The sequence below is a fragment of the Heterostelium album genome (assembly GCF_000004825.1).
Source record: "Heterostelium album PN500 unplaced genomic scaffold PPL_scaffold12, whole genome shotgun sequence".
NCBI lineage: Eukaryota > Evosea > Eumycetozoa > Acytosteliales > Acytosteliaceae > Heterostelium > Heterostelium album.
In genome coordinates, this window is record NW_008805074.1 from 156,031 (window position 1) to 180,720 (window position 24,690).

Here is a 24,690-nt window from a genome sequence, read left to right on the forward strand (position 1 = left end):
TGTTCATTCAATTGATTGAACTCTATAGACCTTGATCTAAATCATCGGGATATGAACCACCCAATCTTTGTTTGAGATGATTGATTTCCGAACGTTGATCAGAGATGATATGTTTTACTAGATCACCAATCGAGAGAATCCCAACGAGTTTCTCACCTTCTACCACTGGCAAATGACGGAATCCTCGCTTGATCATGATTGACATGCATTTGGCTGTGGATGTGTCGGTTCTAACTGTGACTACATGTGGTGACATTACATCTTTGATATAGGTGGTTCTGCTAGAGAGATCTTTAACTACGATTCTGTTCATATAGTCACGCTCCGAGAAGATACCGGTCATGCGGTTCTCTGCATCGACCACTACCAACGCACCGACCTTGTGTTTTTGCATGGTTTGAATAGCATTGAATACTGTATCGCCTTCTTTCACCTTTATAATATTTTGATATCCTCTTGGCTTATTCGAGAGTAGCTCCATCACCTTGGTATCAACGAAACCAGCTGTATGACGTCTCTCCTTTGCCTCTGGAGTTAACTCTTTAAAATTTAATACCTCTATATTTCTAGAGATATTAATCATATATCTTTTATCAATAATTGATTTTTCATTTGATTCATTTATCTATATACATAGATAGAGATAATAAATGAAAGAAAAAAAAAAGTTAATACAAATTTGCAAAATTTTTTTTATTCCAAATCCTGTTCAATTTTTTGTTTTTTAACTAACTAATATTTACAAATAATCTTGTTTTTGGTGTACTTGGATTTAATAGAATCGGTTTTAAAATTGATCCTTTTGGAGTAAGATTGGATGGTTGACCATATTTAATATTTCTAAAAATGATGGAAGATTTCATTTTTGTTTTTTTTTAGATTTTGTAAAAAAAACACAAATACTATTTAATTTATTAATAAAAAAGAAATAGAATGAATGATATGATTTAAAATAATATTATTTTGTATAAAGATACAATGAACTTTTTATAAATTATATTAAAATAAAAAAAATAATTAATTAAACACAAATAAATGAATTTTAAATTAAATTAGATTATTCATATTTTCTTAAAATGGAAGTTTTTTCGTGAAAATGAAAAAAAAAAAAACTTTGTTTAATTATTATTATTGTTCTCACACACATAAACAAAATAATAATAAAAATAAACAACACACATACACAATGAAATGAACAACGATAATAATGAAATCTATTTCTCAAAAGATATAAAAGAGTTAGTGGGTACGGAATATGGTGATATCGAAAAGCATTCGAAATTTATGAAACTTGCGCTCAATGAAGCAAAGAAAGCATTGGATGAAGGTGAAGTACCCGTAGGATGTGTCATCGTACACAACGACATAGTAATTGCCGCTGGTTCAAATAAAACAAATATTAAAAAGAATGTAAGTATTTTGTTAACAAAAAGGATATCTTAATCTTTAACAACTAAAAACAATCTATGTTATCAAATATTATCATATTCTTTAGGCAACGAGACATGCAGAGATTGAAGCATTAGATTCTATCTATCTAAGTGAGAATGCATCAAAGTTTGGTGGCGATAAGCTATTGAGTGATTGCAAACTATATGTAACAGTTGAACCATGTATTATGTGTGCTGCCGTCTTACAACTTGCAAAGATAAACATTGTCTATTTCGGTTGTTACAATGATAAGTTTGGTGGAAATGGATCGATTTTACCTGTTCATAGTATAGAGTATATATATATTTATCTTTATATGAATTAAATCTATCTATAATTTATAATTATTAATATATTTATTTAACTCTTGTGTTAACACATAGTTGTTTTGAACGTGGACATCCATATAATTGTGTATCTGGTGTAATGAAAGATCAAGCTATACATCTATTACAAAAGTTTTACTTTCAAGAGAATAAGAAAGGTATGAAGCTATATAATCACAATGTTGTTATGTATTCTTTTATTTTTCCTACCATTATTAATAATACTATATATATATATATATAGCACCTGTACCTAATAAAAGGAAGAGAATAGATCCAGATCAAATGATAAATAATCAAGACAATAGCAGTATCGATCAACCAATTGATAAATAATAATAAAGAGACGAAATCGCAATATTTATATGGTATATGTACAGAATATTTACATTTAATTGTTTATTAAAGATCTTTACTCGATATTATTATTCAATATATATTAAAAATTGGATTATTATTATTGAATATTATCGAGAGGATGGTACCATCTAATACTATCAAGAGGTTTTTTCAGTTTAACTGTATTTCTCTTTGGTTTTTGCAGTTGTTGTTGTTGTTCTTGTTGTTCTTCGTATTTATTTTCTTTTTTATTATTATTATTATTATTCTCAGTATTATTCAATGTAGATACCCTCATTATACTCTTTGAAATGTTTTGTACATCAGCATCAATCTTTTTGAGCTTTAAATTTTCTAAAATCGTTGTGATGTACTCGTCTCCATCGGTGGTAAGATCCAACTTCTTTGTTTTCAAATCATTAATAGCTGCCATGCAACTTCTATATATCCTGTGTCTAGCAAGAATTACACCACCGTTTCCTATGTCTGTCTCTTCGTTCCTCAATCTTGAATTTGCAGCTTCCACCAGCATGCGAGAAATTGACTTTGACCGAATCTTTTTAATGCGAACTTCACTCCATTTTTGAGTTGTAGTTGTAGTTGGAGCATTGGAAATCTTTGGTACTGAATAATTATTAAAGTATTGTATATTATTATCTATTTTGTACATCTTTATAAATCTTTAATATATGTCATATTATTACATAAATTAATTAACTTACAATGAACAAAATAGAATCGAACTAACTTAGTATATATATACAATTTCACCTGATCATTATTATTATTGTGAACATAAGTAGAAAGTAGTGGTAAATTAACCACACAACTTTAAAGTACAAAACATTTTTTTATTTTATTTTTAGTGATTGTTGTGCAAAAATTTGATCATACACTTTTGCTGATCGAGATTTCAAGATATAAAAGATATATAAATATAAATAAGTAGAATTTACATTGGTTTTTGTTGTTTATTACAGTTAATATTAAAATATTATTGTTATATTTTTTAATACCATTGATTTCTTGAAATATCAAACATTTCAATGAAATAATCTTCACCGATTGCATAGAGACAGTTTGATAACACTACACAATGAAGAATTTTGATATTCTTTGGTTCGGGAAGTGAAACCCAGTTGTTATCTAACAGACTATAGGCAAAGAATTTACTCTCACGTTGGATACCAAAGAAAGATTGACACTGGTTGAGAAAGTAGATAAACTCTTCTGTGTGTCCAAGCATCTTGTAGCACCTGGTATTGGATTGCGATCGATTGTTGGCATTCTGTTGGATCGTTCTGATCGATTGTCTCTTATCAATGTCATAGGCGTACAAGCCATATTCATTGAGTTCGTTGAACGACAGATAATAGAGCTTGTTACCAATGAGACAAGCACATTCCAATGACATGTGAGCGAATGGGAGAGTATCGACAAGGCTAACCGTATGATACTTTGTATCGACACAATAGATAGATAGTTTCTGTCGTTCGTTACCTAGTAGATAAGATATATGTCGGTTACAAATAACATTATTGTTGCTGGTTGGTAGTTGTTGATGTTGTTGTTGTTGATTTGGCGATAGCGATATCATTTGTTGTTGATGTCGATACACTTGGATCGGTTGATATGTCTTATCATACTCTTTGTAGGTACACCACGAGAAGTCTATCAACTCTGTATCTTGACAGTTTACCAGTTTCATTGGTACGGTTATCCACTTGTTCATCTTTGTATCGTATTGTTTGAGTTCGGCGAGAGTGTCACCACAAGCATACAGTTCCAGTGCCATCGATATGTAAGGACCACGAATAGGGAACATATCAGTTCGATTGGAATCCCATCTATTCATCAGAGGATTGTAGATTTCAACGAGTGGCGCACTGTTGCGCAATCCAAAAATATAGATATGTCCAGAGAGCAGAGCAACGCGTGAAAATGAGAATTTCGAAGGTGGTGTAATCGATTGGTAGAACGGTCTCGAAGATGACAATATCAAATGGTGCAACAAACCAAAGTATTGAAATTCATTGATGATCAAATGAAAATGGCTATCTTTCGTGGTGAATCCAACGTTATCTGAACCAGACCTAAGAAACGACAATATATGATGAAACAAATCACCGTCTCTATCTATAAATACACGACCTTTCTTATCAAACGACAACTGAAATCTATTGCTGAACATCACACCCAAAAAACTATCACTATATTGGGTTAAAGTTTGCAAAGTTGTCATAAAATGTTTTCCACCAACATTTAATTCAATTATATCCATTATTAATTATTATTATTTAAATTATAAATAAATATATGAATTCAAGAACTAGTTTAATTGTAAATAAATAAGTATATTTTAAAAACAAAACAAAATAAAATAAAACAATAAAACATATGTTTTGTACCATTAGTATGTGTGTTTGTATGTTTATTTATTTGTTTGTTTGTGTATGTGTGTTAAGTTTAAAACACACATAAACAAAAAAAATAAACAATATAATTACAGATCTAATAAAAAAAAGAATATTTATTTTATTTATATAAGTTTTGGTTGTTCATTGATTCTATTTTTCTTAAAACTGTTTCCATTTGACTTGATAGTTTGTTTGATGATTTTGAAATTGCTGATCGATCGATTTTGATGATTTCCGATACGCTCAGTAGAGAATCGGAATAGCCGAGTTCAATACATTCGATTATTTTCAAAGAGCTTATTTGAATGTATGGTATCATATGTTTATAGTAAATTGCTATCGTTTTGATTAGGTTTGGTGCATTGATTACCAGGAGGTGACCGAATACTTCGGAGAGAAACTTTGCCTTGTCAGAGAGGTTAAGATGGTGAGTGTCCAGGTAGAGCTTGATCTTTGAGTAGCTGTTGGAACGTGCAAAATAGAGTGGGTTGAGATCATCGATGAATTTTCCATCGCCTATATTGATGATGTATTCGATTACGGATGCCGGTGCAACGAGAGTTGCTTCTTTGACCATCGCCGACCGTGCCGCGGCATTGCCACGTGCCGATTCAAAGAGTAGTTGGAATACCTGTAGATCTCCAAGTGCATTGTTGAAGCGCGACCACTTGATACTTGTCTCTGGTCGTTCCACGCGTAGATATTCAACGGTATCGATACGACGGTAGTAGATTGCGTATTCAATTGGTTTCAAGTAGATCGGTGAGACAACTGTGAGTGGTGGAGCGATAGGGTTGAGCAGACGAACTATATCGTTCAACCCGTTGGCACAGGCCGTTAGGAATGTCAGTTGTAAATTAAAACCTAGCCGGAGGGCTGTTTCATTCGGTTTGATAGCCGTTGGCAACTTGTAATCGGTGGAATCGACCAAACCTGCATTGATCTTGGCTATCTTTATCAGTCGTTTAACAATTGCGATTTGCTCGCTCTTCTCTGGCATAAACGGTTCGTAACCCAACATCACGAAAGGGTAGTATTTTTGCATGAACAGATCGAACTGGTCATCATCCATATACTCATCAAAGTCGACTCCACCTTCACCGTATTTCGAAGCCTTAAGATTGTCGAGCATCTGTCGGTCATTGTCTTCATCTAAATTCAAACCCGAGAGATTGGATGGCGTGCTCACATTACCATTGATAACTATACCGTTCTTTAGTGCAATTCCAACGATGATGTCGTAAGCTTCTTGATCGGTGAGTGTCGGCTTGTACTGATTAAGTTTAATCTTATGAAATCTCTCCATACAAAAGCAAAAGCATTCCAACACTGACAACGCTGTATCTACTCTGGTCGGCCTGAGCATTTCATACAAAAGATTCTTTTCAATCTTGATTTTGAACATATTGTCGAATGTTTGTATCAGTCCAGCATTGTTAACTCTTAGTAGCGATGTTAAACAAAGATCATTGTTCAATACAACATTGTTGTAGTGTTTCGATAGATCCTGAGTGATTAGAGTGACGTATTGTTGCTGATCTTCAATGCTTATAGTTGGTTGTTGTAGAATACTCATTGTTTCTATAAAGATGCTTCTCAGCACCAGAGTATTAGCTGCATCGTTCTTATAGATATATAGTTTTGCAAGATACTTGGCAATATCGAGCCGATGTGAAAACAATGCCCATCTAATATGTGATAGATTAGCATTCAAACCTCTTGCAAGCATACACTTTACAATATCCAAACTATAATAATTTTGAATTAATAAATTCAAATAGTTTTGATTGGTTGATAGATCCGATGGAGTCAATTTGTTTGATAATGTAATACAATTATATAGTTCTAGAAATAATGATAAATCTATACTAATATTATTATCATGATGATTATTATTATTATTTTTACTGTTGCTATTATTATTATTATTATTATTATTATTATTATTATTATTATTATTATTATTATTATTATTATTATTATTATTATTATTCATTTCTGTATATATTGAAAGAGTTGTCGTAGATGGATTGAAATTACATAGCTCTTGGAAATCATTTACTGGACTACGTATTATATATTCATTTCTACGATGCTTCTCTAACAACAATAGATAGTAACGATTCTTTAGCATCCAAGAGACAGACTCTATCTCATTGTAGTGAAGCGGAACGCTATGGGAAAAGATCGGTGGCATCTGAATGTTGGAGAACTCCTCAAAGGGAAACGGCCGTCTCAGGTATTCATTTTCACTATATCTAAAGCGAATGGCTTTCAACATTGAATTCGGTAGATACGGTTTGAGTTTTGCTTCGTCCGATGCCACAAAGATAAATCGGTATTGTGGCACCATCAAAACATTACTCGATCCATAATTCAATTGCTTTATATTGTTTAAAATAATATGGAATATATATTTATTTGAGAATACTGATTTAAATGCTATTCTTTGTTTATTATTATTTCTATCCATTTTGTTTTTAAAAATTGAACCAAATCAAATCATTTATTTTCAATTCCTATGAATATTTTTGTTATTTTGGAAAAAACAAATCAAGCCTGGGCATAATTTTCATTAAAATCATCGTTGATTCTTGCAGATCAAGGGAATCTTAATGAGGGATAGCAAATTAAAAATATTTTGTTTTTATCATTTTAAATACAAAAAACACACCAATGTGTGAAGATATGGTAACACAAATTATGTTAATTTCTAAAAAAGGATTAATCCTGTACAGGTATTGTAAGGAGAATTGAATAAGTTGTCTTGATTTTTATAAAGTTTTTCGAAAAATTTAAAGAAATTTATTTGTTCATTAAAATATATTTTGTTTTAATCAATTCTTTAAAGATGATTGCAGAATAAAATTGTTTAGTTGATCGACCAAAGATTAAATAATATTTGTCATCAATCTTTCTAGCTAAAATATTTGTTTTTTGTTTTCTATTAGAATTCCAATGTATGTTTGACAGGGATTTGGGAAATTCAGAATCGATTTGAACTGCCATCGCTGTTGGTAATGAAAGTGATTGAAGTGAATCCGGTAATAAGTTACAAAGATCTTTTTCAAGAATTGAATTTTTAACTACCAATTCTTTAACAGTGTTTGGGATGATTCTCTCCACTGTCGAATTCTTTGGATAGTATGTCAGTTTTCTAACGGATGACGGTATAGCATTTTCAGTGATGATCGCATTCTTATTGTATCCAATAAACAACTCTTCGACACCCGATGGAATAGATCTGATTGGTGCTTCAATATCTCTGTTGAAATCTAATTTTAATCGCTTTATAGCCAGACCATCGAGTGATTCTTGTTTGAGAGCATCGACCGAAAGTGATTCAAATTGATATTGTGATCGGTCATGTTTGAATATCTCATCGATATTGTACTGTGCGCAAGAAATAGTGAGATGTTTGATCGATGTCGACAAAGAAGAAGTGAGAGTTACTTCTGAGAATACACTCAGACTTGTGAGTGAGCGAGGTAACATGTTCAAGTCAATCGAAGGTTGGTTAGGAGAGATTTGTTCACTAAAAGACAATGTTTTCAAATTGGCGAGTGATTGTATAGATTTCATCCATGAAACAGGTGCATAATTCAAAGTAACAAGTGTAGTTGGCAATACACCTTCGCCAATAGCTGTGTTGACACCAGAGTAACATAGTTCTTCCAATCCAAAAGGAAGTGATCCAACTTCGAAACCAAGTCCATAGTCAACTCCATTGAATTTCAAGACTCTAAGCGATGTAGGTAGTACACCTATTCCTATTGGTTGATTAAACGAGAAACCAAACTTAAGTTTTATTAACTTTGGTGGGAGAAAACCAGGTAACAATGGTTGATTAAAGTCATCGGAGAATGATAGACAAGTCAGATTCACAGGTAGTACACAGGCCAGACTACAACAATGTTTTAATGCTCTAACAGAATTGCAATTCGATATCAATTGATAGAGTTTCTTCAGTGCACTTGCATTTGATTTTCTTATTTCAGTCATTTCTATTTTACAAATATTGATTGAATTTAAATTATCTATTTCCATTAATTGATCTGAAAGATATTTGTTAAAATTTATTATTGGAATATGTAACTTTCATTTTGATTAAAACAAAAATTTTTTCATAAACATACCTAAAGTTAAATGATAATCGATATTATCATTTAATTTTTTTTCACCAATTTTAAGAGTAGAATTATTCTTTTGTTTAATTGTGTTTAAAAGTAATGATTTATACGAATTCAAATAGATATTATTTTTGTCATTCTCATTAAAGATATTGATTTGGTTGATGTTAAATGATAGATATTTACTTCTTTCATTGTACCACCTTTTGCAAACCAATGACAAACAAATTATATCTACATTATCATCTAATCTCTTTACTATATTTGATAATAAAAGATGTGACAGATTAACTATTTTATTTGATTCATTATCATGATTATTTTTACAATATGAATTTTCCATTTTTATTATTATTTTTATCTATTATTCAAAGTATTAATTTATAATATTAATTAAAAGTATCAAGTATTTACTACTCAAAGAATCAGAAAGTGTAATAATTTGACATAATTTAATTTTATTCAAATAAATGGGCACTAGTGCGGGAGACAGTATACTTTTTATCCTAAAAAGTTACACCTTTTTTCGTAAATTTTTAAAAACGTGCAATTGCCCAACCGCAATTAAGGCAAAATCATTATTTTCGCCTTTTTTTTTTCAGATATAAACTAGATTTTATAGTATAGAATTTATTATATTTTAATAAATCTAAGATTAAAATCATGATCAACAATTTATATTATCAATATTTGTTTCAGTTTGTGAAGATGTTTTTTCCTGAACTCTAAATGTGGAAATTTTAAAAGGAATCAAAACTGATTAATAATTACTTTATACTCAAACAATTAATAGAGAATAGAATACTTAAAAATAAAATATTATTAAAAAATAATAATTATAAATATAGAAAATTAAAAGTAAGTGCCTTTCAAATGAGATTATTTATTGGTTCAGTGTATTTTGATAGGGGTGCCAAAAAATTTCAAAAAAATTTTTGAATATACCATTCTTTACTGATGATTGCAGCATAAAATTGTTGATAGGATTGGCCAAAGATAAGATAATAATTGTCATCAAGCTTTCTAGCTAAAATACTTGTTTTTTGTATTTTATCTAAACCCAAGCAAAAGTTGGAAAGTGATTTGGGAAATTCGGAATCGATTAAAAGTGGTATTGCTGTTGGTAATGAAAGTGATTGAAGTGAATCCGGTAATAGGCTACTGGGAAATCGAACAAAAGTAGATGAGTGTTTAAAAACCAATTCTTTAACAGTGTTTGGGATGATTCTCTCCACTGTCGAATTCTTTGGATAGTAAGTCAGTTTCTGAACGGATGACGGTATAGTATTTTCACTGATGATCGCACTCTTATTGTATCGAATAAACAACTCTTCGACACCCGATGGAATAGATCTGATTGGTGCTTCAATATCTCTGTTGAAATCTAATTTTAATCGCCTTATCTTTATACCATCGAGTGATTCTTGTTTGAGAGCATCGACCGTAAGTGATTCAAATTGATATTGTGATCGGTCATGTTTGAATATCTCATCGATATTGTACGATGTTCTAAAGATATTGAGATGTTTGATCGATGTCGACAAAGAAGAAGTGAGAGTAACTTCTAAGGATACGTTCAGACTTGTGAGTGAACGTGGTAACATATCCAAATCAAACGATTCATAGGTATTATAGTTTGGATAACTGAAAGACAATGTTTTCAAATTGGTGAGTGATTGAATCGATTTCATCCATGAAACAGGTGCAAAATCCAAAGTTAAGAGTGAAGTTGGCAATACATCTTCACCAATGGTTATGTCGAAACCAGAGTAACATAGTTCTTGCAATCCAAAAGGAAGTGATCCAACTTCGAAACCATATACATAGTCAACTCCATTGATTTTCAAGACTCTAAGAGATGCAGGTAGTACACCGGCAACAATCGGATGGTTATATGCATCACCAAGAATCAACATCTCCAAAGTACTAGGTAGTAAACCTATTCCTATTGGTTGATTAAATGAGTAACCAAACTTGAGTTTCGTTAAATTTGGTGGAAGATAACCAGGTAACAATGGTTCATCAAAATCATCGGAGAATGATAGACAAGTCAGATTCACAGGTAGTACACAGGCCAGACTACAACATTGTTTTAACGCTCTAACAGAATTGCAATCCGATATCAATTGATATAGTTTCTTCAGTACACTAGGTTGATAATCAGCGGTCATTGATATTTTACTAACATTCATCGTATTGATACTATCTATTTCCATTAATTCAGCTATAGAAATATATTTGATAAAGTAGTATATTAGAATAATAGCTATTAGTAAACTTTTTATAAAAAACATACCTATTGTTAAATGATAATCATTATTCAATTTTGTATCAGAAATTATTAGAGTACAATTATTCTTTTGTTTGATTGAGTTGAAAAGTAATGATTTATACGAATTCAAATAGATAGTGTGCTTGTCATTCTCCTTAAAGATATTGATCTTGTCGGTGTTAAATGATAGATATCGACCTCTTTCATTGTACCATCGTTTGCAAACCAATGACAAACAAATTCTATCTACATTATCATCTAATCTCTTTATAATATTTGATAATAAAAGATGTGACAGATTAACTATTTTATTTGATTCATTATCATCATTATTAATCATTCTTTGAAGTGTGTATTTTTTTAAATAAACCAATAACGGGCTGGTATTAGTTTTATGTAAAAAATTTAGTTTTAGAAAAAAAATTTAACATATAAAATCTATTTTATTTTAGTTTTTAAATTTATTTTTTAATAAATATCAACTCTCTTCTATCCTTATTTAATTAATTAAAATATATCTTGTTCAATTTTATGAATATACAATTCTTTACTCATGATTGCAGCATAAAATTGTTTAGATGATTGACCAAAGATTAGATAATAATTGTCATCAAGCTTTCGTACAAAGATATTTCTTTTTGTACTGAAACGTATGTTTGATAGGGATTTTGGAAATTCCGAATCGATATGAACTCTCATATCTGTTGGTAATGAAAGTGATTGAAGTGAGTCTGGTAATAGGCTACTTGGAAATAGTTCTTTTTGAAACATTGTTTTTTTAACAACCAATTCTTGAACGGTATTTGGGATGATTCTCTCTGCTATCGAATTCTTTGGATAGTAAGTCAGTTTCTGAACGGACGATGGTATAGCATTCTCAGTGATGATCGCATTCTTATTGTATCGAATAAACAACTCTTTGACACCTATTGGAATAGATCTGATTGGTGCTTTAATATCATGGGTGAAATTTAATGTTAATACCTTTATCGCCAGACCATCGAGTGATTCTTGTTTGAGAGCATCGACCGTAAGTGATTCAAATTGATATTGTGATCGGTCATGTTTGAATATCTCATCAACATTATACTTTGCCCTTGAGATAGTGAGATGTTTGATCGATGTCGACAAAGAAGAAGTGAGAGTAGTCACTGAGAATACACTCAGATTTGTTAGTGAACGTGGTAACATATCCAAATCAAACGATTCATTGATACTATGGTTTAGATCACTAAAAGACAATGTTTTCAAATTGGTGAGTGATTGAATCGATTTCATCCATAAGACAGGCGCATAATTCAAAGTTAAGAGCGTCGTTGGCAATACATCTTCGCCAATGGGGATTTTGACACTAGAGTAACATAGTTCTTGCAATCCAAAAGGAAGTGATCCAACTTTGAAACCATGCTCATAGTCAACTCCATTGATATTCAAGACTCTAAGCGATGCAGGTAATGCACCGACAACAATTGGATGGTTATATGCATCACCAAGAATTAAAGTCTCCAAAGTACTAGGTAGTAAACCTATTCCTATTGGTTGATTGAATGCTAAACCAAACTTAAGTTTTATTAACTTTGGTGGGAGATAACCAGGTAACAATGGTTCATCAAAGTCATCGGAGAATGATAGACAAGTCAGATTCACAGGTAGTACACAATCTAGACTACAACAATATTTTAATGATCTAATAGAATTGCAATCCGATATCAATTGATAGAGTTTCTTCAGTACACTAGGTTGATAATCAGTGGTCATTTCTATTTTACTAACATTCATCGTATTGATACTATCTATTTCCATTAATTCAGCTATAGAAATATATTTGATAAAGTAGTATATTAGAATAAGTTATTACTTTCATTTAATAAAAACATACAATCGGCTAAATGATAATCGTAATTCAATTTTGTATCAGAAATTATTAGAGTACAATTATTCTTTTGTTTGATTGAGTTGAAAAGTAATGATTTATACGAATTCAAATAGATACTGTGTTTGTTATTCTCATTAAAGATATTGATCTTGTCGGTGTTAAATGATAGATATCCACTTCTTTCATTGTACCATCGTTTGCAAACCAATGACAAACAAATTCTATCTACATTATCATCTAATCTCTTTACAATATTTGATAATAAAAGATGTGATATATTTACTATTTTATTTGATTCATTATTATTATTATTAATCATTCTTTGAATATCAAATCAAAATTAATTTAGAATAAAAAAAATTCCCAAAATATGTTTTTGTTGTAAGCTAAATCGGGTTGTAAACATTATGACGGTATTTTGACCAGGTTGGTGTTTGATGTGGGATTTTTAAGAGAAGATGTTATCATGAGATGTGGTCGAATTTGATTGGTGAAATAGAAAGTCGGAATTAACTATCGATAAGAGGTGGATTTCTATGTCTGATGATCATCATTTGGCTCTAGATTTGTTTCAGGGTGGGTAGTATACCATCACCCTCTAAAATATCATTTGCATTTACATTTCTAATATATCGAGGTTGAAAGTGAGTTGATGATCAATAGGTGGTCGTAGATTTGCTTCAGAGTGGGTGGTAGACCATCAATCAGAATCGGTTTAGCAGATCTGATCTTGATGTCCAGATGTTTGAGATGAACTGCCAATTGGTGCCACAAAGTGTAGCATAGATTGAGATAAGGCTAGGTGATAGATCTGCATTGGATTTGAGATAGCCAACTGGTATAATAACAAACTTTGGAAGGATCAGAGGATGAAAGTAGGAATCTGTTGAATATCCACACGTGTTGCGCATCATTACGAAGTTGGATGTCCCATAGCGAGATGCCACCTTTTTGAATCGTAGTTCCAAGATACCAATCAACTGACTACTGCCAACCGACAAATTAACAAGATTATATAAGCGAAACAAAAACTTAATAAACAATTCATTATATTTTACAACCATCTTTGAACACATAACTATTTATTTATTATAACATCATTCTTTCACTACTACACTATGTCGTTACTACCACAGTTTAACGGTGTTTCCAACACCACCACGTAACCATGGTTGTACAGCTCTGGTATTTTTCATTGTGTTTTTATACTTCTTGGAGTCGATGAACGAATTGGAGTTGGACGACCACAGGTACCAAGACAGTATCTTATAGAGTTTCTTGACTTCCTCATCGGTAAATCTATCGAAGCACATGTTGTAGGCAATACTCCTAAAGTGCAAAAGCATTTATGTGCATTTAAAAAAATGCACTATTAATAAATTAATTATTACAACAATTGTAGGTGATCTTAGAGAGAGTGTAGCTTTTGACTATGGCCATCTTGGACGTAAAGTGACACCAGTTGTTTTCCAACGGACAAGGTCCTTTAATAGAGTTGATTAGAAAATCAAGCGAATGATGCAATCCTTCGGAAGTGAAGTACATACCAGGTATCTTTCAGCGGATGTAGATATAGGTCCGTTGTTAATGATCGGTGGGTACGTTTTCTCGTCTGTGTGATCACCAATTTTATAATGAATGACTTGGTTGTATTCACCAGGGACGAGGTGGCATCGCAGAACATATCAAATTACGCAGTTTGGTATTTAGAACTCACTTCTGAAAGTCGTACCCCACTTATCTTTTTTTTATCCGCATGCGGTAACAAAATATTTAAAATGTTTTATGTGGAGAAGCCGGGTATCGATCCCGGTTTTCAAGCATGCAAAGCTAGCGTTCTACCATGTATACCACTTCCCCTTTCTGTGTTTTTAAAAAACAATTATAATATTTTGAGACGTCCATAGCTGTCAAAGATCGGCTCAACTTCTGTTGCAACAATCAACAACATTAACAACTAGCAAAACTTGAATACCAGAAACTAATCAGAAAATCAAAACAAGACTTAGGTGGAAACAACTCAAACATTCAAGCATATCAATCCAAAATTTAATGTCTGAAGAAGCTAGACGACTTCAAACTCATCTGGAACCACCAAACCTGGAACTTCCCAACGCCATCCCACCTCACTAACCAATAAACGAATAACAATAAAATCCATTTGAGTATTCTTCAAGATATGAGAATACTAAAAAACATTTTTGAGACAAGTATTAATTTTGAAAAATGTAAAACATATATATTGTTGTTGTAAGCTATTATATTCTATGTGTGTAATTTCTGTCTTCTACATATCATCTCAATGCTGATAAAAATTAATTTGATTTTAAAATGTTATGAATACATAGATAGTGTTATTATAATATGTTCATTGACTCGTATAGTGTTTATTTATCATTAAATCTTTATTTTGTTTAATAATGTCTTGATTTCACCCAACCAACAATCAAAGATTGGTCTTGACTAAAAAATAAAATAATTTGCCTTTAATCCACAAGAAATTGATTGATCAAAATTTTTTCCCTCTTTTTTTTAACAATTCTTATAAAAATAATGTTTTAAAAAAAAGCGCCAAAATGTTTGTTTCATAAAAATTTTGATTTTTTAAATTGAATAAGATAGTTTGTTTAGTTTTGATAGTATTTATTTTTTTATTGTTTTATTTTGTTTAGTAGTTGATTTAGTAGATAGTTAGTTAAGTTATGTTTATAGAAGAGATTATATTGGATGGATTTAAATCCTATTCAAAGAGAACAACGGTAGGACCGTTGGATCCAACGTTTAATGCAATCACCGGTTTAAATGGTTCGGGTAAATCGAATGTGTTGGATTCGATCTGTTTCGTACTCGGTATAACCAATCTCAAGCAGGTGCGTGTCAACGATCTACAGGAGTTGGTATATAAACACGGACAAGCAGGTGTCACCAAAGCGAGTGTAACCATAGTGTTCAACAATGAAGATCCAGAGACATCTCCAGTCGGATATGAATCATCGAAAAGAATAACTGTTACCAGACAAGTAAGTGTTTAGCAGATATCTAAACATAACTAAACTTAACCTAACACTTACACTTGTTAATAATCAATCAATCAATCAATCAATTAATCAATCAGATTGCTATTGGAGGTAGAAGTAAATATTTGATCAATGGTATCAACGCTCAGAACAATCGTGTACAAAATCTATTCTTGTCGGTGCAACTCAATGTAAATAATCCACATTTTCTTATTATGCAAGGTAGAATCACCAAGGTAATCAATATGAAACCACCTGAAATTCTTGGTATGATTGAAGAAGCTGCCGGTACAAGTATGTTTGAAAAGAAAAAGATACAAACACTTGGTATATTAGAAAAGAAATCAAAAAAAGTTGAAGAAATTGTTAGAGTATGTAAAAGTTAGATATCATTAATGTTGATATATATATGTTATATTAACTTTATATATATATGATTAGGTTTTAAATGAAGATATTACACCAAATTTAAATAGATTGAAAGAGGAATCATCATCTTATATGCAATATACAGCGAGTGTTGATGAACAGGAAAAGTTGTTTAGATTCATCACTGCCTATGATTACTCAGAGGCGAATGAAATGGTGCAGAATCAATCGAATGGCATTGAGGATATAAAGAATCAGAAGGAGCAAAGAGTCAAGGAGAAGGAGGAGATCGCACTGAACAATGAGAATCTAAAGAAACAATTGAAAAAGATGGAGCGATCCGATAAGGACAACGATATGTCAGAGATGGAATCAAAGAATGAAAAGTGGTCGAACGACATGGTCAAACATCAGACCAATCTGAAGAACAAGCGCAATGAAATAGAGAAGGAGCGAGCATCTATCAGTGGTCTGGCGCAATCAAAGCAGGAGATTGTCACTTCGATCGCCAAGAAGAAGAAGGAACGTGACTCGCTGAGTGCCAAGATCAAGGATATCGTTGGTGAGAACGAACAGCTCGCCGAGAAGCTAAAGACCAGTCAGAAGAAGTTGAACGATTTCAATGCCGGTATCATAGCGGATGGTGACACTGAGAATGGTAGTTTCACAGAGCAGTTGATGGAGGCAAAGCGTGTGGCGGTGGAAGCGGCATCCGAGTACAAACAGGCAGAGATAAGAATCAAACATCTCAGTGGCGAGCTACAACAAAAGAAAAAGATGAAACAGGATACCATTGACCATGCCAAGATGCAAGAGGAATACAATGCGGTTGCCAAGGACGTCGAGAAGCTGAAGAAGGAGTTGGAGTCGGTTGCGTTCAACGCCGAGAAGCTGGAGGAGCTACAAACCAGGAAGCGTGACACCGAACCAAAGGTGTTCCAGCTCAGCGAGAAGGTGGGGATCATGGCCGCACAGATGTCGGGAATGGAGTTTAGCTATAGCGATCCGAGCCGTGACTTTGACCGCTCGAAAGTACGTGGTGTCGTTGCCAATTTGATTACGTTGCGTGACGCCGACACTGCGACGGCACTCGAGATTTGTGCCGGTGGCAAACTCTACAATATCATTGTCGAAGACGAACAGACTGGTAAGGCGTTGCTTGCCAAGGGTGAGTTGAAACGTCGTGTTACTTTCTTGCCGTTGAACAAGATCGACAAGCGAACTATCGAGTCAGAGAAAGTGAATCGCGCCAAAAGCTTGGTTGGAAAAGACAATGTTAAACCGGCAATCGATTGGATTCAGTACGATAAGAGTCTTACCAATGCAATGAACTTTGTGTTTGGTACTACTTTTATTGCGAAGGACAAGAAGCAAGCGCATGATGTTGCGTTCGATCCGGCTGTGCGTGTAAAAACTATCAGTTTGGACGGTGACGAGTACAATCCTGCCGGTACACTTACGGGTGGTTCCAAGTCACAGTCGGGTTCGGTGTTGTCACACATCCAAAAGTTGAATGAAATGAACGGACAACTCTCGGGGTTACGTGGCGAACTGGAAAAGGTCAACTACGAGCTGGCCAAGTTGCAAACCGGTGCCGACAAGCATCGATCACTCAGCCAGATACTGCAGTTGAAGGAGCACGAACTGTCGTTGATCAACTCGCGTCTGAATTTGAATCCACATCATCAACTGGTAGAGAGTATCAAAGAGATTGAAAAGAAGATCGAAGACGACACACTCCTCTTGAAACAATCGAAACAACGTGAGTCGGATTCACTCAAGAAACAAGCGGAACTCGAGAAACAAAAGAACAACTTCCAATCGATTCGTGACCAGCAATTGAAAGCTATCGAAAAGACACTGGCCGACACGAAGGAGTCATTCAACCGATCCAACAAGATCGTGAAGAACGAGCAACAAGTCATTGAGAAGACAACTCTCGAGATTGAAGAGTTGGAGTTGGAACTGAAAGTGTTGTCCGAGCAGACCTCTGGTAATGAATCAACAGTTGCCGCAATGGAAAAGGAGTTGGCAGCGTTGGAACAAGATGCAGAGAAACTCAAAGACAACCTCGACAATCTCCGACAGTCGCTGGCCACCAAGAGAGAGGAGATCAAACGTCAATCCGAAAAGTACAATCAACTCACCAACGAAATCGATCAGAATCAACGTCGTTCCGGTGAAATCGACTTGGAACTCAAGAAACTGGAACACAAACTCGAAAGATCTCAAAAGGATGGTAAAGATGCTGAAAAGAGAATAATAGATATGAATAATAGATATAAGTGGATTAAATCAGAGAAACAGTAAGTAATTTTAATTTTAAAAAAAGTAATCATTAACAATTTAACTTATCATCATTATTATAGTATGTTTGGTAAACCAAATACAGAATATGATTTCAATTCAACAAGTATTAAATCAGCAAAAAATAGATATAATCAGCTACAATCTGAATTGGAGAAACTATCAAAGAATGTTAACAAAAAAGTTATTTCTATGTATGAAAAGTAAGTAAATCTCAACTTTTATTCTTGTTTCCTCTAAAGAAAAAACAATTGATTACTAATTTTTATGTTATTAATAAAGGGTTCAACAGGAATATGCTGATTTGGTTGCAAAGAAGAATATAGTTGAAAAAGATAAAGAAAAGATTGAAAAAGTTATTTTCGAATTGGATGAAAAGAAAAATGAAAGTTTAAAGACAACTTGGAAATCTGTTAATAGGTATGTATTTATTTAATAATAATTATAAATCTATATATTTAGACTATTAATACATTAATTATTAATTTTATTTTATTTTTTTAAAAGGGATTTTGGTGAGATCTTTTCAACGCTATTACCAGGTACCAAAGCAAAGTTACATCCGATCGAAGGTGATGGTAAGCTAGATGGTTTGGAGGTGAAGGTGGCATTCGGTGACGTCTGGAAAGAGACATTGAGTGAGTTGAGTGGTGGACAGAAATCATTGTTGGCACTCTCACTGGTACTGGCGCTATTGAAGTTCAAACCGGCACCGTTTTACATTCTCGATGAAATCGATGCTGCCCTCGATCTCTCACACACCCACAACATCGGTACCATTCTAAAGACCAGATTCTCAACCTCACAATTCATAGTGGTCAGTCTCAAAGAGGGTATGTTTAACAATGCCAACGTATTGTTCCAAACCAACTTTAAAGACGGTGTAAGTGGTATCTCTAGAATTGTTACCAACGATCCAAAGAAAAAGAAATAATCAATTCAAATCAAATCGATCAATCAATATAGTAGATTAGTAGTTTACTTTATTTCAACAACAACATATGAATAAATAATTTTTGTAAATTATAAATATAAATAATAATATCTTTTTTTTTTTGTTTATTTTTTTTAAAATTTTTAAAGAGCCAGAATTTTCCATTCAAAATTATCTTGAAAAAAAAAACAAAATATCAATAATATATTTTTAAAAAAAAAAAAAAACACACAAAAACTAGTTTGTAATTGTTGTTGTTTTTATATTAATTATCATTAACATTATCATTTTTGTTTAGATAACTATACTATACTTGTTGTTATATAATTAATATAATTAATAGTATAGTATAATTGTTTGAAACAAAAGTTAGTTAGTTAAAAGAAGAAACTGAAAAAGTGGCTAGTATAAATAATAATCATTATCAGCAACACATTGCTGATGACGATGAAGATGAATATGAAGAGGTAGAATATGAGGTTGAATACGTAGAGGAGGAAGTTGAAGAGGAAATAGAGGTAGATGAACATGGTAATCAAATAATAACACAAACAGTAGTACATAGTAATAATAATAACAACAATAATAATAGCAATGTAAATGGTAAATCTAATGGTCATACTCAGCAGGTGGATGACGATGGTGAAGAGTATGAAGAGGTCGAAGAGGAAGTCGATGTTGAGGACGATGACGAAGACGACGGTGAGGAAGCAGAGGAATATATTGAAGGTGGTCAAGAGGAAGATATCGAACCGATACTGAATTACACTCGTTTCGGAAATGGTGTCACCGAGATTCTAAAGAAAGACGCAGCGAGTTGCATGGCTGTACATCCAAAATTCATAGTTTTAGGTACTCATTGGGGTTCAGTTTCGATTCACGATTTCGAAGGAAACAAAATAGAGAGATTCGACTCTCATTCCGCTACAATTACAGAGATTGCAATTGATCCTTCCGGTGATTATATTGCTTCTTGTTCTGAAGATGGTAAGTACTAGTTGGAAACTAACCTAATAATCATTTGCACCTGCGCATAAGTTATTAACAAACAAATTTGTTTCATACTCTTTTAGGTAAAGTTATTATTAATCCATTCGATAGATCAGGTGAAACTATGACATTTTCATATGTTAGACCTATTACAGCGATTGCATTGGATCCAGAGTTTGCACATAAGAATACCAGACAGTTTGTTACTGGTGGCAAGGGTGGTCAGCTCATTTTGAATTCAAAGGGTTGGTTTAGATCGAAGGAAACGGTGATACATCAGGGTGAAGGTCCGATCTACGCGATCAAGTGGTGTGGCAATTTCATAGCGTGGGCGAATGAGCACGGTGTAAAGATATACGATTGCAGTACGAACATGAGAATTGCGCATATTCCTCGTAAGGAAGGATCACCGCGTGGCGAACTTTTTAGATGTTGTCTGTGTTGGGAACGACCGGACACATTGATTATTGGATGGGCGAAATCGGTGGAGGTCATTCAGATAATTGAGCGTGTCGAAGCCAGTGGCGCTGCGGCAAAGATTGCTCAGATCACCAATCAGTTCTCAACGAAATATTGGATCAGTGGAATCGCTCCGTTTGGCGAGGATCTTGTTATTCTGGGATATAAGGACGGCGCTATCGAGGGACATTCCGAGCCGTCCGCCACTGCCGCCACACCAAAGATGTCGTCGCCAAACAACGCGACTGGCGCGTGGAACCAGGGTCGTGTCGACCAGGCAGAGAAACCATCGATCTACATCGTCTCGAGAAAGACCAATCAGGCAATCACAACCGATCATCTCAATGTCAATGGATTCGAACACTACAAGGCAACAGACTACCGACTGGATTACAACACTGCGGAATCGATATTTTATATAGTTTGTCCAAAGGATGTGGTCACTGCCAAACCCAGAAATCTTGAGGATCACTTAAAATGGCTGATGGACAAGAATCGCTATGACGAAGCACTCGAGGAAGTCGAGAAAGACATGAAGACAATCAAGTCGTTGCCACCCGCGAAAATTAAGGAGATCGGTGAAAAGTATATGGAGCATCTACTGGAGACCAAAGATATTCGAAAGGCTGCCAGTTTGTGCCCCAAGATTTGTCAGCGTGATAAAGACCTCTGGGAGAAGTGGATCGCACGTTTCTTTAAGCTTGGCGGTCTGCAACCACTCTGTCCTTACATTCCGATTGGCAATCCAACGTTGAGTGCCGACGTCTACGAGGTTTGTTTGAATAGTTTCCTACAGAAGGATCCAGATTCATTCCTAAAGATTGTCAACGAGTGGCCAAGCAATCTTTACAACATACAGAATATCATTACGGCTGTGAATGACCGGCTGTCTATCAACAAGAATGAAACCATCATGATTGCTCAAGCACAGCTGTACACACTGGATAATCAACTCGACAAGACACTCGACATCTTTTTAAAGTTGAAGCGTGGTAATGTCTTTGAACTGATCAAGCAGAACGAGAAGCTCTTTGATTCCATGCAAAACAAGGTTGCTCTACTCATTGATTTCAATAGAGACGAAGCCATCAATCTGCTGGTTGCCAACACTGACAAGATTCCAATCAAGACGGTGGTCAATCAGCTCGGACACAAACCAGAATACATTCACCACTATCTCCACACGCTATTTACCAAAGACTCGAGAATCGGTATGGATTTCCACGAGATGCAAGTGGCACTCTACGCTCAGTACGATCCAAAACTACTGCTACCGTTCCTCAAGAACAGTATTTCCTACAATCTCGACAAGGCATTCCAGGTTTGCAAAGAGAAGAATCTATATGAAGAGATGGTGTATATTTTAGGTAGAATGGGTAGTGCTAAGGAAGCACTCAATCTCATTCTCGATAAGCTCGGTAGAATCAAAGATGCCGTCGAGTTTGTAGAGCAACAGAAGGATAACGATCTCTGGGACTACTTTATCAACAAATCCATTACAAATCCACGTTATGTATCGGAGCTACTAGAGAATATCGGTAGTAATGTCGATCCTATCAAGTTGATTCGTTTGATTCCCGATCGAATGGAGATTCACAATCTTCGTAATCGTTTGGTCAAGATTCTCAGTGACTACAACCTACAGATGTCACTCAGAGAGGGTTGTAAAGAAATTTTAAAGAGCGATTGTGTCTATCTGTCAGAGACACACTTGCAAGCTCTCAAAGCCGGTCATAGTTTGGAGGAAGACGCCAAGTGTGCCACTTGTAACCAATCGATCGTCACTATCAAACCGGATTGTGCCATTGTACTCTATTTCTGTAATCATGCTTACCACAACCGTTGTCTAAAGACATCGGAGCAAGCTGCCAACACTCAACAAACCAATCAATCCAATCAATCCAAACAACCAGCATACGATCAACTTGAATTTGGTTTCTGTCCAATTTGTCAGTCCAACGCAAACAAAGTTAGTAAAGGTTCAAGAAAGATTGGTTAATATAATATTGCAAATTTTTTTAATATAATTTTATTAAAATATATTATAAAAAAAAATATATAAAAAAAAAAAGAAATGTAATCTATATTCTTTAAAATCTAAATATAAATCTATAACATATATATTTTCTTTAATTTTGTTTTTTTTATTATTTTTTTTTATTATTAAATTATTATTATTATTTTATTTTTAATCATAATTATCTTCTTCGACAGATGGTTTTTTATTGGTGCCATTACTACTATTATTAAGCAAGTGATTAATACTTGATTTACTATTGTTTAAAGTTGGTGGAGCAAGTCCAAATTGTAGAGGTAATGAATTGGAAGGTGAAATTGTATTGAGTAGTGGTATAGATGGAATAGAAGGAATAGAAGGGATAGTTGGAATTGATTGGAGTGATGGAATAGATTGGATAGAAGGAATTGATGGAATTGATTGGAGTGATGAAAATGTATTTGGCATTGGTTGTGATACTAATGAGGGTTGTTGTGATGATGTTGATGATGATGATGATTCAATTGGATTCAAATGAAGGAGCATTCGGTTGGTTGAACTATCCAATGTATCTTTCCTGATAAATTCACTGTTACCATTATTAAAATTATTATTATTGTTATTTATTGGTGGTGGTGAAATTGTATTGCTATATGATGTTAATGCTGCTAGTGAATTACCATTATAAAATGGTTGATGTTGTTGTTGCTGTTGCAGATTGAGTCCACTGAATGATGGTGATGCTGATGATGATGATGATGGTTGAGCTAGATATAATCCTCCTGTTGTACCACCTGAACTACCGGTAAGTGGAACCGGTTGTAATAGTGATAATGAACCATTGTTATTGTTGTTGTTGGCTGCTGCTATTGGCAGTGAACCACCCGAAGAATCCAAGAATGGACTGCTAACAGGTGACTCTTTATTGGCAGCTCGTTTCTTTCTTGGTGCAACTGTTGGTGATGGTGGTGTTGTTGCGGTGGTTGTCGTTGTTGTTGTTGTTGTTGTGGTTGTGGTAGTCGAACTGCTGGCAGTTGCTGCGTTGGCACCACCTCTTCCACGACCTCTACCTCTTCCACCTCCTCTGGAACCACGACCACCTCTTGAACCACGACCTCTACCTCTACCTCTGGTGCTTGAAGATGGTTCGTCATCGTCATCGTCGTCATCGTCATCATCCTCGCTATCACTTTCACTCTCACTTTCATCTTCTTCGTCATCGATATTCATTTCATCTTCCTCCTCTTTCTTTCCTTTCTTGTCTGATTTGTCATCGTTCATTGGTATTTTCTCGACGATATCCAATAAAAAGTCAAATGTTGATTCCTGTTGAATGCATGCTTTCCTGAACAAATATGAATGAAGAATAATGAATTAGAATTAGATTTCTATTGTATATATGAATTAAAAGATATTTAAAAGAAATACGTACAAATGAGAAACTTGCATTGTTTTACCATTCTTACTCTGTGTTATTTGACAAGTCTTTTGAACTAGATCACACATAAATAATTCTAAACATTGTGCTATGTATATTGTAATATAGTAATAGAAGTAATAGATACAATTAATAATCTATTCGTTTTTTTTTAAAAAAAAAGTTAAAGTGATTGATCTTACAAATCAGAATTGGTGTTGCTAGCGCTATCTTTCCGATCTCTTCATCTTTTTGCATAATTTTCTTAATACGTTCCCTTGGGAACTTGGTCTTATATTTCTTTTTCATTGTATTAATTACTCTAGCTGTATATATAACTATACCTTCAAGTACTACACCTATCTACAAATAAATATATATATTATTTGAAACTAAAATTTGATTGAACT

At 33.7% G+C, this 24,690-nt stretch overlaps 9 protein-coding genes and 1 non-coding gene across 10 annotated transcripts; 3 read left to right on the plus strand and 7 right to left on the minus strand.

The window, feature by feature from the left end:
* Positions 1-22: 22 nt before the first annotated feature.
* Positions 23-863, minus strand: PPL_10033 (CBS domain-containing protein; the record flags this gene model as incomplete). Its single annotated transcript, XM_020580819.1, has 2 exons — positions 23-625; positions 744-863. The coding sequence occupies 2 exons, from the start codon at positions 861-863 to the stop codon at positions 23-25; spliced, it is 723 nt and encodes a 240-aa protein (XP_020428404.1).
* Positions 864-1,191: 328 nt separating this feature from the next.
* Positions 1,192-2,093, plus strand: PPL_10034 (nucleoside deaminase; the record flags this gene model as incomplete). Its single annotated transcript, XM_020580820.1, has 4 exons — positions 1,192-1,410; positions 1,496-1,725; positions 1,815-1,915; positions 2,002-2,093. The coding sequence occupies 4 exons, from the start codon at positions 1,192-1,194 to the stop codon at positions 2,091-2,093; spliced, it is 642 nt and encodes a 213-aa protein (XP_020428405.1).
* Positions 2,094-2,214: 121 nt separating this feature from the next.
* PPL_10035 (uncharacterized protein) lies at positions 2,215-4,377 on the minus strand (the record flags this gene model as incomplete). Its single annotated transcript, XM_020580821.1, has 4 exons — positions 2,215-2,776; positions 2,860-2,925; positions 3,113-3,185; positions 3,483-4,377. 4 exons carry the CDS (start codon positions 4,375-4,377, stop codon positions 2,215-2,217), a joined length of 1,596 nt encoding a protein of 531 aa, XP_020428406.1.
* A 254-nt stretch (positions 4,378-4,631) lies between these two features.
* Positions 4,632-6,986, minus strand: PPL_10036 (uncharacterized protein; the record flags this gene model as incomplete). Its single annotated transcript, XM_020580822.1, has 1 exon — positions 4,632-6,986. One exon carries the CDS (start codon positions 6,984-6,986, stop codon positions 4,632-4,634), a length of 2,355 nt encoding a protein of 784 aa, XP_020428407.1.
* Positions 6,987-7,318: 332 nt separating this feature from the next.
* On the minus strand, positions 7,319-11,255 carry PPL_10037 (uncharacterized protein; the record flags this gene model as incomplete). Its single annotated transcript, XM_020580823.1, has 7 exons — positions 7,319-8,517; positions 8,650-8,716; positions 8,882-8,901; positions 9,422-9,447; positions 9,589-10,867; positions 10,940-11,000; positions 11,166-11,255. 7 exons carry the CDS (start codon positions 11,253-11,255, stop codon positions 7,319-7,321), a joined length of 2,742 nt encoding a protein of 913 aa, XP_020428408.1.
* Positions 11,256-11,422: 167 nt separating this feature from the next.
* Positions 11,423-14,231, minus strand: PPL_10038 (uncharacterized protein; the record flags this gene model as incomplete). Its single annotated transcript, XM_020580824.1, has 4 exons — positions 11,423-12,726; positions 12,795-13,073; positions 14,001-14,160; positions 14,223-14,231. The coding sequence occupies 4 exons, from the start codon at positions 14,229-14,231 to the stop codon at positions 11,423-11,425; spliced, it is 1,752 nt and encodes a 583-aa protein (XP_020428409.1).
* A 194-nt stretch (positions 14,232-14,425) lies between these two features.
* Positions 14,426-14,762, plus strand: PPL_10039 (uncharacterized protein; the record flags this gene model as incomplete). The annotated part of the gene is made up of 2 exons (XM_020580825.1): positions 14,426-14,636; positions 14,689-14,762. The coding sequence occupies 2 exons, from the start codon at positions 14,426-14,428 to the stop codon at positions 14,760-14,762; spliced, it is 285 nt and encodes a 94-aa protein (XP_020428410.1).
* Positions 14,580-14,651, minus strand: PPL_10040. The gene has a single exon. It is a non-coding gene; the product is annotated as a tRNA-Ala (tRNA).
* A 731-nt stretch (positions 14,763-15,493) lies between the features above and the next one.
* On the plus strand, positions 15,494-22,866 carry smc2 (structural maintenance of chromosome protein; the record flags this gene model as incomplete). The annotated part of the gene is made up of 9 exons (XM_020580826.1): positions 15,494-15,811; positions 15,907-16,179; positions 16,250-18,483; positions 18,547-18,687; positions 18,767-18,904; positions 18,992-19,374; positions 19,803-20,405; positions 20,492-21,452; positions 21,945-22,866. The coding sequence occupies 9 exons, from the start codon at positions 15,494-15,496 to the stop codon at positions 22,864-22,866; spliced, it is 5,973 nt and encodes a 1,990-aa protein (XP_020428411.1).
* A 189-nt stretch (positions 22,867-23,055) lies between these two features.
* Positions 23,056-24,589, minus strand: drap1 (putative histone-like transcription factor; the record flags this gene model as incomplete). Its single annotated transcript, XM_020580827.1, has 3 exons — positions 23,056-24,208; positions 24,296-24,389; positions 24,484-24,589. 3 exons carry the CDS (start codon positions 24,587-24,589, stop codon positions 23,056-23,058), a joined length of 1,353 nt encoding a protein of 450 aa, XP_020428412.1.
* Between the last annotated feature and the right edge of the window lie 101 nt (positions 24,590-24,690).